This window comes from Drosophila serrata, unplaced genomic scaffold, assembly GCF_035046125.1.
Source record: "Drosophila serrata isolate PLE 108 unplaced genomic scaffold, ASM3504612v1 contig_240, whole genome shotgun sequence".
NCBI classification, from domain to species: domain Eukaryota; kingdom Metazoa; phylum Arthropoda; class Insecta; order Diptera; family Drosophilidae; genus Drosophila; species Drosophila serrata.
Window position 1 is genome coordinate 9,729,548 of NW_028257138.1, and position 20,713 is coordinate 9,750,260.

At 35.0% G+C, this 20,713-nt stretch overlaps 1 protein-coding gene across 12 annotated transcripts in view; it reads right to left on the reverse strand.

Annotated features, from left to right (window-relative positions):
- Window positions 1-20,713, reverse strand: part of bru1 (bruno 1) — a 179,481-nt gene that overhangs the window by 49,415 nt on the left and 109,353 nt on the right. For 10 of the 12 annotated variants that reach the window (XR_015271295.1, XR_015271299.1, XR_015271298.1 and 7 more), the window contains 2 exons: window positions 11,916-12,397; window positions 3,213-3,295 (listed from right to left, as the gene is read on the reverse strand). Coding sequence is in view for 4 of the 12 variants with exons in the window: in XM_086831268.1 (XP_086687394.1) it covers window positions 3,213-3,295; window positions 11,916-12,397 (565 nt within the window). In the remaining 8 variants the exon portion in view is untranslated. Of the gene's footprint in view, window positions 1-3,212; window positions 3,296-11,915; window positions 12,398-12,711; window positions 13,137-20,713 lie in introns of those variants that run through there. The other 2 variants (XR_015271296.1, XR_015271297.1) reach the window with 2 other exon arrangements.

A 20,713-nucleotide genomic window follows, 5' to 3' on the forward strand; every position in this document is an offset into this window, starting at 1 on the left:
TAAGTTAATTATTTGAAAAAGCAATTCGGTTTTTAATTTTCTATGATTTTAAAGTCGCAAGACTCACTCCTTTTTAATTAAAGCTAGCACATTTCTCTCTATAGTATTTACAAGGACTCTTGTACGTGTCACGCTGGCACCTTTAAGGCAAACTACTGCGTGGCTAATGGCGCGTGATTTATTGGCAAACGAGCAGCGAGAGAGAACGACGACAGTCTACGCTAGAAGGCAATGTCCTTGGTTCCACCTCCTTTTGCAGCACCTTTTCCCCGGCTTTACCAGCAAAAACCCAACCTCTCTTTTGGCCGTAAATAATACACGCAACGCGACTGGTTACAAATTGCAGTCCAAAGTCAACCTCCTTGGCTCTGTCGCTGGCTCCGCCCCTTCTCATTTTGCCAATTTATTTATATGCAGGAAGTAGCAATTACCAGTCAAACACAGGCGGCATTCACGCCCTCCCCCGCACCTGGCGAAGAAAGTGGGTTGTGTTGGTTTAGCTGTGGAAATTCAGCGCCTTACCTCACTTTGTCAACCGCTCTTGTGGTTGACTTTCTGCTGGCTTTCGCCTAACTGGTTGAAATATTGCCGGCAACTGTTTTCTATTGGGGCAATTATCGGTCTGGTCTGCACTTAATCAGGCGAAAGTTTGCCTGGGAAATGCCAATCTGGCCAAGCGATATGTTATCGATTACAGAAAGACCAAGCCAAATTAATCGATTGGAAGTCAAGTATATATCGGAAGACATTAATGGTGCTCATTTATAAGAGGAACATAAATAATGGTAATAAAAATAATACGAATTAAGAGATAGATATTTATAAACCATTTTTATCTAAACTATATTCTTAAGCTTTTATGCAAACCTCCTTAAAAATGCTGAAAAAACTAATGTAAACTTCCTTTCAACATTCTAACCAATCAACATGAATTTCCAAAAAGCATTTTCCTTTTTCCCAATTTCGATAACAATCGCAAATTGTGCAAGAAAATTACAAGCCAACGTCAAAGCCTGTCAGTTGAACTGCCAAAAGCAGGAAAAGCACCAACAGCAACGATGAGAGTTAAAATGCAGCACGCACATGTCCCTTAACCCCTTATCGCCCCAATGGGTTGCGCGTTGCATGGCAATTTTCTAAAATAAATATCGCAGCTGCAGCCACGAAGCAACATGCAAATTATGTCAGTTTCTCTTTTTGAAGCCGATAACGTGATGACATAAGCATTGTCCCTTGGAAAAGCTCCTGCTCCTGCAGCTCCTCTTCTATTTCCATTTCCCTCGAACCCCTCTTGTAGCCCCATTATATATTTTTTTCCTACTGCCAACCATCGCTAACACATGGCTTTCAAATAATAATAATATTCAATGCTTATTTGATGGCGCTATAGAAAAAAGGGCAGAACAACAGCAGGGCCAACACAAAAAAGTGGTAACCGAAAAATAAAAAAGCAACATTGCCAAATGTCGCTTCGCTTCTGCTGACGCTGCTCCCTATCTCCTGACCTTCTCCCCCTCTTAGTAGAACCCTACACTTTTTACCATATCTTTCTCCCTTTGCACTTCTTGTGCTGACAACTTTTCCAGGACTCTGCTTGCTTTTCCGCTTTTCCGCTGCTGCTCCAAAGTGCAAATTGACATTTTTGTGCCTGCGGTTTGCTCTCTTCCCGTCAGAAGAAAAAAATCTCTAGTGATGGACAATAGGAATATCCTAAATAGAGATTAAAACTATACATATTACATATTAAATATATTAAATTACCCTACATTGTTATATTTTATTTGTATTTTAGGTCTACCTATTACCTATTATTATATTTATACCCTTGCAAGGTTTTATAATTTCAGATGATTGTAAAGCAGTGAAGGAGTCATTTCCGACCCTATATTCCATATATATTCTTGATCAGAATCGAAAGGAGAATCGATTTAGCTATATCCAGCTAAAATTTATTTTTTCAAAAATATAAAAATTTTTTAAGGGGTTACATCGTTAAAATATTAAAAAAAAAATAGGCAAAAATTTAAATTTTTTTAATTTTTAAATTGAATATGCAGATTTATTAACCTAATAAAAACTAACATACGAACGGTTGCCGAAGTGAAATTAATGCATTTTTAGCTTAGTTATGAGTTTTTTAAACTTTGATTTAGCCAAGGAATTAACACATAATACAAATCTTGATTTAACACCTCTAAAATCTTTTTTTCTTTTTTGTTTTTAAAATTACTAAACCATTTGTTATATATATTTCCTTTTGATAATTCCCTGAACCCATCAACTATTCCATCATATCCTCTTAAAATACCAAAGATAGTCAAAAAACTAAAGAACTTTTAGCGCGTGTCTTATGCTAACAGTTTTCGCTATTTTTGTATTTCTTCCTTTTTTTCTGTTAAGCTGCCACAGGACACAGGGCTAAACTTTTGAAATTACTTGCATTTTATAGGGAAATGTTTGGGGAGCGCAAATGAAAAAAAAAACTATATTGGAAAATAGAGGGGAAAGAATTTCACGTTCCACCAATTTTTTTCCATTTTTTTCGTCGGCACTTTACAAAAATATTTTCCCTTGCGTTGCATTTTATTTTATTTCGAACCATTTCGTTTTTTTCTTTTTTTTGTGCGGTGTCATGGCTCTGTCAGTCCAAACGCCAGTCAATCTGTCAGTCAGCGAGTCAGTTAGCCATAATGAAGGATGCGAGAGAGGAATCAGGACGATGATGCTGCTGCTGTTGCTTTCCCAGTTCCTCCTTTTCACAGCCCGACTCGCCTCTCTTGTCCTTCGGCTGGTGTTGTCCTGTCAGGCGGATGATAGCATTTCATGATAAGTTTATAGAGTTTTCCCTTGTTTGTGTCAGATCAGCGAAAATTTCCAATTAAATGTTAAGATTCGCGTGACTATCATTTTCTTCAAAGCAAAACGAACATTTCAAGGCAAATTTTAGGCTGAAAAGCCTCCCTCAAGTACCCTTATATTTTCATTTCTATTCCCTTTAAATTCTATACCAATTTTCAAAGAGGAATCTTATCATAGTTAGATCATAAGATTTACCAATTAATCCCTTAAAATCCCGCAAATTATTAGCAACATTCAAAGATTCCATTTAAAATGCAAAGAGAGACTACTACTACAATTTGTGAAAATGGCTTAAAACTAGGGCAGCAGGTGGGGCGTGATAACATCATTATATAAATCAAAAATTTCCTTACCCCATTCAGCGTCTTAACATTATGCAAAGCATCCTGGGCTTTCAGGGCGGCGCGTCTCGTATAAAACGTCACAAAGCAGCAACCTGGAAAATAAAGGAAAAAGGCATAGGATTAGCATTTGGGGGTTAAATTGGACTTTATTTTCAAATGCCGCCCCGCCCTCGGAAAAGGTGGCACAAAGAAATTATGAAAATTATTATTATTAGCAGGGAAAAGGCAAAGGAGGCAAGGGAAAATGTTTCCCGAAAGTGTGAAGAGGAAACGGAAGCCGTGGGCGTGCCTAACGGGGGCAACACCCAAGAAATGTGGCAACAACATGACAGCCTGGCACTAAATTAAACATTATGGCCCTAACAAATGTGTCGCGTTTGAGATTGGAGAGCAAGTTTTCACTGGAAATATGGAGTGAGTTGGTGTGCCTTTTTGGAGGTGGCAAAAGGGTAGCAAAGGTGTTGAAATTTATGAGGGTTCGAGGGGAAGGCAAGTGTGGCAAGCATATTAAGTGATACTTAAAGTTGAACATTAGCGTACAAATGTGCATTCCATTCTCATATATTTCATGTGTAAATTTCACATTTATTGCGAGCATTAAAAGCATTATATAAATTTTATTGAATCAAGTTTAATTTGTTGTTTATGCTTTAGTAATTTTTTATAGTACGTTTACAGGCTGAATTCAAGCTATTTTCTTTAACTTTTTTTGCATTAGTTTAATAATTACAAACTATTCACATTCTTTTATTTGTAAACAATTTTCCACCTTTAAATTCAACCCGAAAAAAACACCTTTCTCTCCTCTACATTTCTCTGTTACGTGTAAAATTTCATTTCCATTTCACCAAAATAAATTCCTCTTTTTTTCGGTTCAATTTTTACATGTGCCTGGAATTCCCTTTCTTTTATATGGCAAATCACATTCGCACACACTGGCATACAGAGAGGTTTGGTTAAATCCATTTCCGGCTCCTGCACACATCCCCCTTGCATCCCATTTTTAACTCCCACTTTCCCACCATTTTCCATAAACCTCCAAACCCAAACCCAACTCCAAAACCCCAATCTCATGGGCAACCGTGTGTGATGGCAGCGGCAGAAGCAACAGCGCGATGGTTACAACAAAACTTAATACGGAAATAGTTGCATAATGCAATTACCCACCAGCGTATCGGCGGCATTTAGTGGTGGCCATTTCGGGGCCTCTCCTACTCGGGCAGGTGTGGAAAACCCCACCTTCCCTTAACCAAATGCCACCCACTATTTGCCACACACAGGTAATTCAATCTGTCGCAGTTTTTTGCCATGTCACCAAAAAGCCACATACACACAGGTACACACACGCTCCAGCCAGGCAACATTTTTCAGCATTTTTCACATATTTGCAAATATTTTCATTTCTCGTTTCAGTTTTTCTTTTTCGTTTTTTCTGGGCAGTTAAATATCCGGCAGAGAAAATGTTAGATGTGGAAAGAGACTAGCCACATCCGATGTGTATGAGTGAATTATGGGACTTTGACCTCTTTTTTTTGTATATCTTTTCATATCAAAACATTTTCAAATGTGAAAAGTAAATCACAGTTAACTTTAAATTAAATCAAACAAATTTAATTCAATATCCAATGATTTTTTTTATTAGAAATAATGCATTAAGAAAATATATAAATACTCCAAGCTAACTGCCTGCCTTTGTAATCTCAAATGTCTCCAAGAATAAATCACTTTCTCCCTCGTATTATATTTCCCTCATTAAAAATCATGTTCCAGGAAAGCAAAAACTGATATAAAAATTAAACTTGACTTCAATTTCAATTCACTGGAAGCAGATTAAATATCACTTAGAATTAAACTAGCGTTAAATGTAACAAATGAAGGAAAATCGAAACCATTTGGAATGCAATAAAACATAGTTTCCCCCAAGAAGGAGAAGTTGATAGATAAGGAAAGCAATCGAGCGATAACCAAGGAGAAGGCACAATGCACAAGGAGGAAAACTGCATCAAAACAACGCAGAAAAGAAAAAGCAAGAAAAATCTCACACAATTCCCATTATGTGCATGTCAACTGCAGTTAGAATCAAACCCAAGACACCACACACACACACACACCCAAAGAGAACAATGCGATAAAATAAAAATAAGAAAAGCAAGGCAAGGCGGGAAAACTAAAGAAAAATCCAAGGAGTAAAGCTGAAAACGACATCCAGTCACGTTTTTGGCCAAAAAGAACTTAATCCCGGCAAGTGGGAGGAAGATGAAATCGAGAGCCGCCAGACAAGACGTGCCAAAGTCCAGCAAAAAGGATACACATATATATATATACATGTCCTGGGATATATCTATATCACACACACACAGGCATAAAGTACCAACACTTGGACACACGCTTGTGGACGAAACGAATTAATCGAAGTTAAATAAATCAATGTCCTTAAACTTTCCCACCCACAGATTTACTGCAACACGAAAACGAGAAAAGGAACAAAGGATGAGCTGCTCCTGGACAGGATCAGGAATGCAACTAAAACAAAACCAATGCAATTGGACTTTGGTTTATTTCTGATTCGATATGAGCGATAAAGCAGACACACGTGCACTGGAAATGGGTTATATATCAACCTGATAATTATATAAAAACTAGATATACTTTATACTATGAGAAAGAGTATTTAATCAGGAATAATAACTCTTCCAAGAATTTGCACCTCAACCGTGACAAGTGCTTAGCAAAGCTTCAGTGGCAACTAAAAGTCGTGACCAAATTTCTCTTTTATATGAAACAGAACAGGAAAAGAAAATAATTTCGCGAAGTAAAAGTTTATATACCCTTGCAGCTTACAAAAAAATAAATATAAAGAAGTCTAACATACATAGCGTATACTTAACATGAAAACACCTAAATTAAGTATACGCCATGTGTGTCTTCGGAAAGAGCCTTTTAAAAGTTTATAAAAATAAGTAAATCTGGTTAAAAAGCAAGCTTAGCAATTAAATGATAAGATCAAATTTGAAATTTATAAAAACTAAGCTTCAAATCCCAATTTTTTTTTTGACAAATCAAAGATTTAAAAAACTCATAACTAAACCAAAAAAGTATTAATTTTAAATCGGAAATCTGTCATATTCAACTTTTTGGTAGGCAATAATAATTAATAATTTGAATTTTTGTAAATTTTTAAAAATTAACGATGTAATTACTTACAAATTTTTCAAAATTAAAAAAGAAATTGAGTTTGGCTGTTGATGCTGATCAAGAATATATATCAGAAATGATTTCTTGATAGCGTTACAACAAGCTTCTTTATACAATTATAATACCCTCAAAGGGTATAAAAAAGTGCCAAACTCAAACTGTGCGAAATTTTCTCCCTTACTCGCTAAGCCTGCATTTGAAATTGAAATTCGCTTTTCCCTTTTCCAAAAGAGAAAACGCAAGGGGTGCGAAATAAAATTAAGTGAAATTTTATGCATTTTTCACGCTCAGTGCAGCAGCTAAATAAAAATGTCAAGAGCACTAAGTTCCTTCGAGAAGGCACCTAAAACACACAAAATATAAAAAAAAAAAAAAAAAAAAAAAGTAAGGAAAGGCCGATGAAGACGTTAGATAAGTGCGTTACTTTTCCTTTTTTTTTTTGGGGTGGGGGGGAAAGACATCGGACAGCTGGTCTTAGAGTTGGGAAAAGCTTTTCAAAATGAAGTTCTCAAGGAAACCGAAAGATAACGCAAACGGGAACGAAGGCGGCAGAAATCTGCCAACTGACCAAACTTCCCCCATTTTCCACAACCAGAAGAAAAACCCCACTTAACCCCGATTTCTAACTCAGTCTCTCACTGTGTGAATTATATTATTTCTTTTCCTTGCTCTTTCGGTTTTGGGATTCTCATCTGCTTTTCTCAGTTTCTCCCCTTTTTTCCTGGTTTGGTCAGCGAGTTAGTTTTTTATAAGGCAACGGGGGTCATAAATCACAGACTTCACAGGCCGGACTAAAAAAGTGGGCGGTATTTTGGGGTACGGAAGGGGGGCGTGTCGCTCTTAATGTGGAACTGTGACATATGGTCTTGTTTTTGGGGTGGGATAAATTCCAACAATTGAATCTGTTTGGGGTTGTGGATTATCAGCAAGTAGCTTAAGGCTATGAAAATGCCAGGGATTAAGATAAAGCATTAAAGCTATATACTTATTGTCTTTAAATTGCATTCATTACATTAAAAGGTTTTCTTTAAGCTTGAAGTGTTTTCTAAGACCAAATTAAACCTAAATTTATTTACAAGAAAATCAAATGGGTCACATTTTGTTTATTATTCATCACTTTTAATCAATTACAATCTTTTAATAAAACTAGAGAAAGGAAAAAGATGTGAAAATGTCAAAAATATATTTACAAAATTGATAAAAATAAGCTTATCCTGTCCCTAAGGATATGCATAAATTAACAAACAAAACACAACTAATTTAGTTGTTGACGGGAATGCAATTTATTTCAATTTCGCCCTAACAACATTTCTTTCTCTATCTCTCTCCGAAGGAAATCTTAACCTAGTTGCCTTCATTCCGTTGGCCACAAAAGCCTCAAAGAACTTGACACTGACTTGACAACGGCAGAAACATTTTCCAACTCATCCCTCACCTTTGCCAGTCAACGAAAACTCACTCAATATCGAATTAAAAAGCTACCTGTTTCCACAAAACTCTCACCTGAAACAATCTGAAACGGGAACCGCAGAAAATCCTTGCGCGCTATGCTTCGCTTGCTTTCCGTGCCGCCCCCATTTTCCCAACCCAACGGCGTAACGCCCATTTATCCCGTATTCCGAAAATAGTCCCTAGTACTATCGCTGAACCGCAAGCGCTAATAAATTATGACCCCAAGCGCTTAACCTTGTGCCGCTCTAGTTTCTGCCCCCTTCTCACCTTTGAACCCCCTCCTTTTGGCTCACCTTTTCTCCCATTTTACCTTCACACCTCTCACCTTTATCTGCTAGCCGCAGTGCAACAACGAAAACAACAACAACAACAACAACAACAACATTTTTTGGTAACAGCCATAAAACCACAACACCCGCAACAAACATAGAAAGACCAAAAGGGAGTAAGGGGATATACTCGACCATAAAATACCCGGTGAACTGAAGTTTTTTCTACTTAAAGGAGTAAATTTATACAATTTCCTGGTAATTATTAATAAAAATTAATTAAAATAAAGACGACCTCAAACAAAATATTCTAAAACATAATTGAACATTAATAATGCACTTATGATTTCCTTGAATTGAAAGAAAAGTTTCATTACCATAGAGTTTATTAAGAAAATATATTTAAATAGGAATATATAATATACTCCTGTTCTTTACTATGTTGTACTGGTCAGAAAAAGTCAAAACAGCAAGAAAGCTGGGAGGAAAACTGAGAGGAAACTTGAAGGGAAAACTGCCCGCTAACGAAATTTAGTGGCCCGAAAAAGGAAAACAATTTTTTGGGGAGCAAGAAAAAGTACAAGTAGAGGAAGCATTAGCCCAGAAATACTTGGCCGAAACGAAAAGGAAATTTTTTTGGTTGATACTAGCATTTTTGTGTTTCCTTCTTTTTTGGTTATTTACGACTTTCTGGTTCAGAGGTCAACCATCGCACTTAAAAATGTCATTTTGCATTTTGTTTGGTTTAAAGGGGCAAAAGCGAGATACCAACTAAAAACTCTTTCGGAAAAATGCAACAGACAAAAGGCAACAGAAAGGGCTACCAACAAACAAAAAAAAAGTGGCACAAGTCTAAGGATATGGATGAGGTCCTTTAGCCAACTGGTAGCCAAAAACTGGGTTACATTTTCCCATCTACATGGAAATGTTGTTAGCAGGAAGTTTGGCTGGCTTAAACAAGAGAAAAAAAAGAGCTGCCAACAAAAATGCATCATGCAGGACTGAAAAATTGGTAACGAATAGAAGATACTGTGTAAAACACGTTTCTAAATGATAGTATGGAAAAATATATATTTATAATAATCAGAATAATTTATAGTTAACGCATAGCTTTTATTAAAAAGGGGTTTGATTATTTTACTAATAATGTATTCTGATAAATAAATGTTCTATGGTCTTAAGGACATTTTTTTTAGAATATTTCTCCTTTAAGTCAAAGCCTAAACTACTCTTGAACATAATTTTTCTGAGTATGTCACCCAAAAAGAAGGAAAGTTCACTTCCACTTTATTTTTTTCCCCCATTTCGTTTTGGGTCACTGGCACGCCCACAGAAAATGCGGACCCGCCTACTTTTCGCTTGTCGCTGACATAAATAATAACTTTGAAATGCAATTTGTGTCGATTTTGTGTTTGTGACTTGCACAAATCTCCTTTAGCTTTTCGCCAGCGACAAAAGAAAATAATAATAATACTAGCAATAAAAGCAAATACATTCTCACATGAGCACTTGGGAAGTGAAAAAGGAAAAGCTGTGACTACTTTTCGCCGCTTGTCATAAATCATCAACACAACGCTCCACTTAAGTGCTTCTAAAACAGTTTTCTCCCAAAAAATTTGGCGCCTCCCCGATTGCCACGCCCCCTCTTTCGGACACCACTGACCAGAGAGGAAATGGAACGCCCACTTTTAGCCAAAAAGTAAGCTTGAACCTGTCAACTACAGGCGGAATACTAAAAATATTAGCCAACAAAACAAACAAAACAACAAAAAATATAGATGAAAAAGCTAAATAGACAGTTGGTTATAGAATAACAATGACACAAAATAAACAAAATGTCGTAAATGTTTTTGAAATACACAAAATATACAAAAACACAATGGAACGACGAGACCAGAATGAAAGCTCCTCTCTTTGGACAGAAATATGAATAGAAATCAGAGCCAAATGGCAATTGGAAATGAAAAAGATTAGAAGTGGAAATGCCGTCATGAATGAATGGGGAAGAAAAGAGCACATCAATAAAAATAGAAGCTTGACTGCTGCAGTTGAGAGGCCTCAGAAAAAGGAGACAAGAGAAATGAACAGAACAATGAATATATATTCGAATAATGAAAATGGGGAGTTATGGGTGCAAGATAAGCAACTGAGTTTGATCTGCCTGCAAAAAGCATTCAATTTCAAAGAAGCCCAACGAAGAACAGACTCACAAAAAAATGAGCAATATAATGTCTATTATCTGATGTCTGATTTTATAAAAATTTAAAATCGAATAACAATTTTAATCAAAAAATTCGAAATTTGAATAAAATATTTGTAGAGAAATATTAATAAAAAAAAACTTTTATTCGTTTAAAACTAACCATATTTTCAGGCAATCAAGCTTAAATTCTTTTTGCATTTTTCCCTTAAATTTATGCTAGTATTTTACATGGAATTCAATTTAAATTAAAATACAAATTGATGAAATTCTTGAATAAAGCTGAATTTCTCTCGGCTATTTAAGTAAATCTAAAATATATGAAATACCATAAACCTTAAACTCTTCGATAAAGGCACATTTATATTATATTATTTAATTCAAAAGGGGGAGGGAGTGAGGATGATCTCTCTCCCCTCCACACATTTTTACCCCAATCTCCATTAGCAAAGCTCAAGGCTATTGAAATTTCTGCTCAAACACAAATAGCGAACAAAAAGCAATTTGCTGATGAAATGAAATGGCAAATGCGAGGCAAATGCAAGTGAATGCAATTAAAAGGGGAAGAGAAGGAGACATGGAAAGACACATATATGCACATATATATAAGCTTAATATTTGTGCTCTGGCTAGACCAATATCTCATATTAATTTTGTCTGCAAGTCTCTCCACTCTCATTTACATGCAAGGGAAGATAAAGTTTTGGTGCAGCTTTCGGCTATTTACCGCAACAAATTCGAGTGTAATTTATCGGCTAGAGAGGAGCTTGGAATAAAGAGAGATAACAATTGTACAGTGGTCATTCGAAAGAAAGAATATTTGTAATGTTCAAGAAATAATTTATGAAATAATGCAAAAATTTTTTTATTTAGTTAATTTGTTTAATTTAACCAAAAATAATATTAATTTTGATAGCCAAGGAAGATAGTAATAAAGGAAATGATTAGATTGACACTCCTGTTGATATTAATAACAAATTCGAGTGTAATTTATCGGCTAGAGAGGAGCTTGGAATAAAGAGAGATAACAATTGTACAGTGGTCATTCGAAAGAAAGAATATTTGTAATGTTCAAGAAATAATTTATGAAATAATGCAAAAATTTTGTTTATTTAGTTAATTTGTTTAATTTAACCAAAAATAATATTAATTTTGATAGCCAAGGAAGATAGTAATATAGGAAATGATTAGATTGACACTCCTGTTGATATTAATAAAAAATTCGAGTGTAATTTATCGGCTAGAGAGAAGCTTGAAATAAAGAGAGATAACAATTGTACAGTGGTCATTCGAAAGAAAGAATATTTGTTATGGTTAAGAAATAATTTTTGAAAAAGTAAAAAATTTATTTTATTTAATGAATTTGTTTAATTTAATCAAAAATAATATTAATTTTGATAGCCAAGGAAGACAATAATAAAAGGAAATGATTAGATTGACACTCCTGTTGTTACAGGGTCAGAATAAAAGGTTACAAAGGGTATACAAATAATACACACAGTTTCATAAAATAATAATTAAATTAATAATAATGGTTAGAAAAATATCTACATTTTAATTAACTCATATTGTTTTTTATATCAACACGTCACTCACCCTTGCTTATTCCCGTGGCCTTATCTCTTAGCACATTGATCGAGTGCACTGGGCCGTATTCCTCAAACATCTCACGCAGCTGCGACTCATCCATCGACTTGGGCACCTGGCCGACAAACATTTTGATGTTATCCGGATCCGGTTCCTTTTCGCCATACGTGACCACGGTGGTGTCCGTGTCCAAACGGAAGCACGAATCATCGTCCATGCTCACGACATTACGATTGGCGCTGCATGGATTGTTGTTGTTGTTGTTCACCAGTCCGGCGGCGGACATTATACCGTTACTGCCGACGGCCACCAGTGAGTTGTTGCTGCCCAAGCTTGGATTGTTGTTGTTGTTGCCCCCGTTGATGCTATTATTGCTGCTACTAGTGTTGTTGTTGTTGTTCAGCAGAGTTGGATTATTGTTGTTGCTATGTATGGGGCTATTGGGCAGGCTGTTCGTTGCACTGCTGCTCTTATCGCTCATACCAAATGCACTGCAAAAGAGAGAGGTGAAAGAGATAGAGTGTAACAGTTAGTACAGTGATCACTTGAAATAATGGCTGTTTAGAGGAGGAAATTATTATTTAAAATACAGTATTATTGTTTTTCTAGAGTTTTGCATTTAATTTAATATATTGAAGTTAATCTGGTTATAATAAAATTTGTGTTTATTATATTTTTATTTAATATGCTGTCTAGGTCATCACCAACCAATCTTCACTGTAACTTTAAAATGTACAGCTAGGATACACCCACTCTGAAACCAACAAGCTTTAACACACACACACACACTCAGATAGAAACTTACTCCAAGTACAAATCGCTGTCGTTTTTCTCAGAAAAATCGAAAATCATGCGGCGATTTGCCAAAAACGAAGAGCGACTGCTGAACATATTGCGATCTCAAAATACAATTGTACACGGTCGACGCGAATAAACAACTAATTTAGCGGCTGCACGATATTCAGGCTAATTGCACTATCAAAATACCACTACCAATACGTTTACTGTTAACGCGCACGGACACTCGAGGTCGAATTGAAGAAATGTTTAAATTAAGGGCCTAAATAAATACTTCCACTTAACACGGGCGACACTCTCGGCACTCGGAACTGAACGTGACTAATTAAAAAATGTAAACTATATATTCAAATATATAAATGCAGCGTCTTCGTCGTCCACTCCTTCCTTGAACTTCCTACAAGAGCAATCGTCGATGGACAAATGAACGAGAAACTAAAGATGAGGAGGAGATGTGGCTAAGTGGAAGCTATTCTTCCAGAAGCTTCCAACCAAAGCGTGGGAGAAGGAGGGAGAGATTTAAGATCAATACTGAAATAGAACCGAATAAGACAGGTGGCTTGGCTGTAAGTTAAGCTTTAAGCACAATAGAGCGAGCGGGGGAGATAGAGAAACTTGGAGAGAGGTTATGCTTAGCCAAAGAACAGCATTTACATATTTTAATCCCCTGCATTAGAACTTTATAAATAAACACGTTGTAAATTAAATTATGTTAACTAATATTACATATGGAAGAAAACTAGAATCAAATATATTAAATGATTTTATTATCTATTCTTTTCTTTATTGGATTTTATATTTTTATTATTGTAAGTCTTATTTTATTTGTGATTGTATTAATCGCATTAAATATTATACTTTACAGGGTGTGGGGTATTGTGTGTGTGCATAAGCTTAATTATGTGTAAGGTGATATATCGTGATTTGTTCTTTATCCTCAAGTGAACATTAAAGGAAATGCAGGGGACTTAAAACAACTTTGATTTCGGCTTGAGTGAACCGTTCTTGTTTGCCTTGGCGATTTTCTGGGCGAGTAAGCCTCAAATAGCATTAACCTAATGGCCATTTGCTTGTGTAAATAAACGATTTTAGCTTTCGAATGGAATTGGGTCAGCGAAAACGCGATGAGCAAACACTTGGACAAGGACCTCTATACCACACACCTGATGATTAAACGTTTGCTGTCTGCTTACAGGAATAATTGCGGTCAGCATAATAGCAATAGTAACATATAGTGTTATGTGGCAACTAAAATTTGTCTAAGACACTTAAGTGTGTTTAGGATGATTTTTATGAAAATAAATATTTGACATGTACCACCATCTTTAACCAAAAAATATATTATATGTATGTAGATTTTTATTTATATATAAAAACATCCCTATTTTGTTAGGCTCAGCAGTATGTGTTTGACTCAAATGAATTAGTCCAGAACGAAAGATAGGATGGGATCGGATAACAGGGCGTGGCACTGAAGGAAGTGGACTTCCAAGCAGACAAATGGATAATGGCAACGTTTGCTTTTTTGGTCGTAATTAGAAATTTGGGTTGACGTTGAGAAATCGAAAGGTGGAATTAGCTCATTTGCATGCTTAAAGCTTTTACATAAAACATTTGGGTATAAAAGAATTAAATATTAATTAATTTATTAAATACGTAAGTTGTCCGTGCTGCGCTAAAGATTTTATTAAACAATTTTTTTGTTTTTAACGTATATATTATTATGAATATTACTCATACGCAGTGTTGTCAATTTTCAAAAGGTATTGTGCTTGACTTTTTAAATAAGAATATTTTATTTTTTACAAGAAAGGAAAGGAAATAAAAATATTCGCATTCCTTTCAATTTGGGTCAATAATCAAATTTTAAAATACTTATAACTAAGCAAAACAATCCTTAATTTCAATTCGGAAAGCTGTCCTATGTTAGTTTTTACTCCGTTAATAAATATGAGTACTCAATTTAAAATATAAAAAATTGAAATTATTATCAATTTTTTTTTAACGTAACCCCTTATAAAATTTGAAAAATTTTGAAAAAAATAAATTTTAGCTGGACATAGCCAGATAGATTTGCCTGTTGATTCTGATCAAAAATATATATGATTTATAGGGTCGGAAATGTTTCCTTTACTTACTTAAATTATAATGTCCTTTGCAGAGGTAGAAAAATTAAATACTTTAAGTATCATATTTTACATTATACAGGCAATACTGTAATTAACGTTACTTAGCCATTGCACTCACTGTACATTCTATTTATTATCTTCCTCTGTCTCCTCCCCACAAATTTGTTGCTTTGAGGCTGTTGCTTTTTATTTTATTTTATTTCTTAGTTTCACTTTTATTTAGCAAATTCTTGTCATCCCTTTCCACTAACTTGCTCACTCTCCTTTCTTACGCTTCCTCAGCGACTTCTCTTTGTTGCATTTTGTAATTTGAACTTCTTCTTTGCTCTTTGTTTTCCAGACGCAAAACTTTTCAACTCTTCACCCGCTCATTCCCTGCTTAACCCTCTCCAGACTTTTTTGGCTTGACTTTAATTTAGTTAAAGTTGGAAAGCCACCCTACACTAGCAAACAAAGTTGAGGGGCCTCTCAGGGAAAAGATCTGCAAATGCAACGACCCTTTGACACAATTATTGCATTTCTTACACAGTCAAAGTAATAAATACATTTTATTAAATCTTAACTGAAAATTTCTCAAAGAAAGATATAAGTTAACTTATTAACTTAACCTAAATTATTTCAAATGTAACCTAGAAAGAATGTGCCTTTTACATTTGTTAATATAATAATTAATTTAAATATTAGTTGGGAAATGTATTTACAATTTGTAAATAATATAACAATTTTTCCAGTGTACTCTATACATGATCCAAGTCCAGCTTAGAACCCAATAAAACATGCAATTGCAACAATTTTATGCCAAACTTTTTAACTTTTCTTCCAAACAACAAACTAAACAACAAAATAACCATACAAGGAACGAACGAGTAAAACGAACTGAACTTTGTTGCTAAAAAAGTTCAAACTGCAATTCATCTTCATCAACAAAAAGTATGCTACAAAATACGGAATAAAAGGTAAATTTTGATCCAAGGAATACCCTTTAATATATAGTATTTTCAATTTAATAAGATCGAAACATCAGTTAAAACAATTTATTAAATTTCAAATACTATAAATATTTTTAGTTTACGGATTTAAAATAATTCTAATACACCCATTTCCAGTAAATAATACAGGATACCTTAAGAAAGTTTCAGTTTCTTCGTCTTCTGTTTGTCAATAATGGAGCCCCCCAAAAATCCAGTTACAAACTGAAGATTTCACTCTTTAAATTTTTTAAGTAAACTTTGGTCCCATTTCTCGCCCACTCCTACTTAGCATTTATCTTCATTTGTCGAAGGAGATGGAAAATGAAAAGGAAAAGCAGCAGAAGGACCTGCAGAGCTGGAGCAGCTGTCAACAATTTGCCGACCGCAAAATTGTCGAGGGACCCAAGTGGGAGTGTTTGAAATTCGGCATAGGGATTGCGCCTGGACCACGCCTCCTTCGATTCTCTCGAGAAACTCACTAATTTGCTTGATTACTCCAGAGAGTTTTCAGAGGGCGGAGGAAATTTGAAATCTATTATAAAAGTTTTTTAGCCTCAAAATGAAGGCTCACTTGGGATCGCCGGGGGAAGAGATGTTCGGTTGTTGGGCGGCAAGATTGGGCGGAGGAAAATCATCTTCGGCGATGGCGTCGACATGGGTCAACACTTTGACACAGACAAGGACAAAGCCAAAAACTTCTTCAACAAAGGTGAAGAAAATAAAGGAAAAATAGTATGTAACAGCTGGGAAAAGAACAGTCGGGGAAATTGGGAATACTTGCTATGAAATTATATATTTAAAATGAATACAGATTAATGATTAATGGACTTATTTTGAATACTATATACTTTTCTCTTAAAATTTAACTTTTTTTAAATATTTAATTTTGGAGAAATTCAATCTACAGCGTTTCCAATTTCAATTTGATTTAGCAATTTATTTACGTTAATGTCTTTATTTATACCGTTATTCAAATTCTGTTTTCTTTTATAAGAACTTTCTATATTTTTATTTTACTTATTTAAAGGTTTGCAAAATTTTCTTAGCTTTTTCTTTCAAGTGCGTTTCATAGCAGCTGAGAATTCTTGAACAAGTTTTTCTTGTCTTCATTTTCCTATTTTTTGTTCTTTTATCTTTTATTTTACAGGTGAGCTGGATATTTTTTTATGTCTAGCGTCTGTTCCACAACAAATCAAGTGCAAAGTGGATTCCTCCACTTCATATTATTGTTGTTGTTGTTGAAGGGAGTGAACTTTTGATTCTTGTTATTTTGTTTTTTGTGCCCCTCTACCTCTCTTCTCTGAGTTTTTTGGTCTTTGTTCTCCTTGATTGGTTTTTGTTTCTAGTGCGATGTACTAGAGACGGGAAATCAATGGGAAAGAAAACTCGAGTGATTTTCTTTTTTTTTTAGAGCTTCAACAATGTAATTCCTGAAGTGGGGCAACAGAAATTGAAGGACTAATGAGGACGAAAGGTTAACAAGATGATGGTTTTTGAAGGTTAAATTATTGGGCAAAGTTTTACTTGTTTAATTAAAGAAATGAAAAGGTACGACTTCTTAAGAAAGAAAGTTGTTGGAATACCAAGATTATATTTCATAATTTATACTTTTACTGAAGATTAAAAAGTTTTTTGAAATGAATTAATTTAAAAGAAATAAAAAACCTACCTAATTCTCTTCTTAATAATCCTAATGCTGCTCTTCAAATCGTATTAATTTTCTTTTAAATATAACCATATCAATGCAAATTCAACATAATCCCTAACTCAGCAAAGAAAACTATGAAATCAAATGCCTGATGATTCCGTATTCCTTTGTAGTTTAATCCCTGCCATAATTTTCCCAACCTCGCGGTTTTTAAGCGGCTTAAAATCGCCCTCAGCCCCCAGGTTGGAGCTTTTCTTTGATCTGGGCAAGAATAACCTTTTAATGCGACTCAAGTTCAGGAGACTATAAATTACTCAGCTTTACAAAAAAAAAAAAAACATAAGAAAAAAATCAGGCCAGTAAAAACCAAAGAAAGAAAAGAATATAAAAAAATATGAGAACATTTCGGCACGCTTATCAAAGATAATTTTAAGCCGCATTTAAAAATGATTTCTTTGCTTTATTTTCGCACAGGCTCTCTGGCACGTTATGGCCCCCGCCCTTCAACCTCTTTTCCTCTTTTTTGTCGAGCTTCGCGACTTTTTTCGCTGACTGTGCGATGTCTGGCAACCCTGGAAGGACAGCTCTACAGGAAAAAGGACGAGGGAGAGAAGGTACGGGCACATTGGACCGCCACTGTTGACAGCCAGTGAACCCCGAAAAAGGAATGCCCACCATAAAAACAATGAAGGATATAAAGGGTTTTTTGGTTTAGTTTTTGTAATCCCCCATAAAAACAGTTTTAAAATTAAAATAATATTTAATGTGACCGTATTATGTAAATAATAATATCATCCAAAGTAGAAATTTAAAATTAAATTAAACTTTAAATGGGTACCAGCTAGTTGTATCTGAGTTGGGCATTGCTCTTTTTTTGGTCAAGGACCCCAGATTCGCATCCTTTCACAGACCTCGAAAACCTGTGCGAGGACTTGGCCTCCTTTTCGTCCTTCCACTGCGACAATTGGATGAGCAAATGCTGACGAAAGGAGTGGCAGACTAGCTCCCTGGGTGTCGAGGAAGGCGGCAGCGGCGGCGCCAGGATGGAGGACTGAGCTTGGACTTTGTGCAAATATTTGACATGGCCAAAAGCAGACAGCGGCAAAGGGAATGGAAATGGGAACGAGAGCAACAGAGGGCCAACCAAGCCAGGACATCAGATTGGTGGGATGCAGCTCATTTTTTGAGCCGACTCTGGGGATTTTCCGAGCAGGGGTTTTTAGGTTTAGGACTCGTGTGTAATTAAGCAAAAATTCCAAATCGTTTGTACTCGCTGTCTGCCCTTCCTCTCTCCCTTTTTGTTGTTAATAATCACTTGTAAATAGATCAAAGTTGGCATTTTATTTGAATTCCTCATCACAGTGAGGAATTTTCGGTCATTGAAGTTGGCACCAGACTGAAAGTCTGGACAGGATTATGTTGACTAATTAGAGGTTGATGAGGGCCAGTTCATTGGGGAGTTGCTTTTCGAAAAATAGAGAAATGGGAAATGTGATAGGAAAAGGGGTTGAAGTAGTCCCAGTGGAATAAGGAAAGTTTGCTTTGAGGCTTTGACTTTTTGGCTTTAATTAATTGGGTAAGACTTTACAAATTCTAAAGGATTAAACTCTCTAGAGAACGTTTGAAGAACTTGTGAGACTTAAGGGTTTAATGAAATGATTTATTTCTTTTTAATACAAAACCAGAGACAAAAACTATTATTTGAATAAAAAACAAGAAAGGAAGTTAAATTCGGAACGACTAAGTTTATATACCCTTGCAGATAGAACTTCTATGACTAGGAATCCATACAATATAAATTGTATATATTTGAGTTAAAAAACAATGAAGTAATACCTGCAGTTATACATTCACAGATTTGCATTTTTCCTCTACATCAAACGGTCGTTTGTTTGGCACCTATATGATATAGTCGCCCGATTTTCATAAAATTTGACAAGAAATTGTAGAATAATTTAAAATGGCTAGATCTCAAATTTGATTAAATTCTGTTGAAAACTACAAATGTTATCGCCATCGCGATTGTCAGTCTTCCGACAAGAGCAACCGCCATTCTCAGTCCTCTCAAATTTCTCGATCGTTCCTATGGGAGCTATATGATATATTAGTCCGATTTTCATATTCATTAAATTCTGATGAAAACTGAAAATGTTATATTTCTTTTTTGTAAAAATTTTCCGATCATTCCTATGGCAGCTATATGATATAGTCGTCCGATCCGGCCCGTTCCGACATATATACGAGTAACGGAAAATAGCTTTGGCAAGCCAAATACCCTGACAGTTTGCAATGGAATTATAGGATCGAATCGGAAACCAAATTACTCATACGCAGTGTTGTCATTTCTCAAAACGTATTTTGCTTGACTTAATAAATAAGAAGATAAGAATATTTTAACAATTGTTAGAACGTATTTTGTTTGACTTAATAAATAAGAAGATAAGAATATTTTAACAATTGTGGAAAGGAAAGTTTAAATAATTTACATTCCTTAAACCAATAATTACCGATATTACTAATGTTTAGCTATTTTTATATGGCATTTTGGTCGACAAACCAAAACTTAAAAAACGCACAGCTAAGCTAAAAAATTATTCATTTTGATTCGGTAAGCTGTCCCATGTTAGTTTTTATTTTGATAATAAAACTGTATAGTCCATTTAAAATTATACAACAAATTTTCATTTTTATACATATTTGAAAATGTTGAACAAAATGTAAAATGTTTTTCCCCTTTTGAGATAGCTAGATCGATTCGTCTTTTGATCCAGATCAGGAATATATATGATTTATATGATGGGAAATAACTCTTTCACGTGTTACAAGCTTCTGACTAAAATATAATACCCTTGCAGGGTACAAAAACTAATATTCTTTTTCTCTTGTTAAATTAAATAAATTTATTTAAACGTACAACCCATACAGTTCCATTCTTACAACCGAAAATGACGTTGAAATTAAAAGGCCAAGAACGCAACAAATAAAAGACAACCATCGGTATTGTCACCGGAGAAAAAAGTGTGCAATAAATATCCGCCACACAGAAAACCAAATTAAATAAGTAAATCTTGCGGCCATGTAAAAAAAAACCTGAAGCCGAAAAAGCAAAAATAAAGGACCAAAAGCCGAAGCGAGGATATAGTACATGTGAGTGTGTATATATGGCTGTACTATGTGTGTATATGTGTGTCGAAAGATAAAGCACAAAGGGATGCCAGGACTCGGCGGCAGCAGCTACACCAATGTCACTGGAAAAACTCC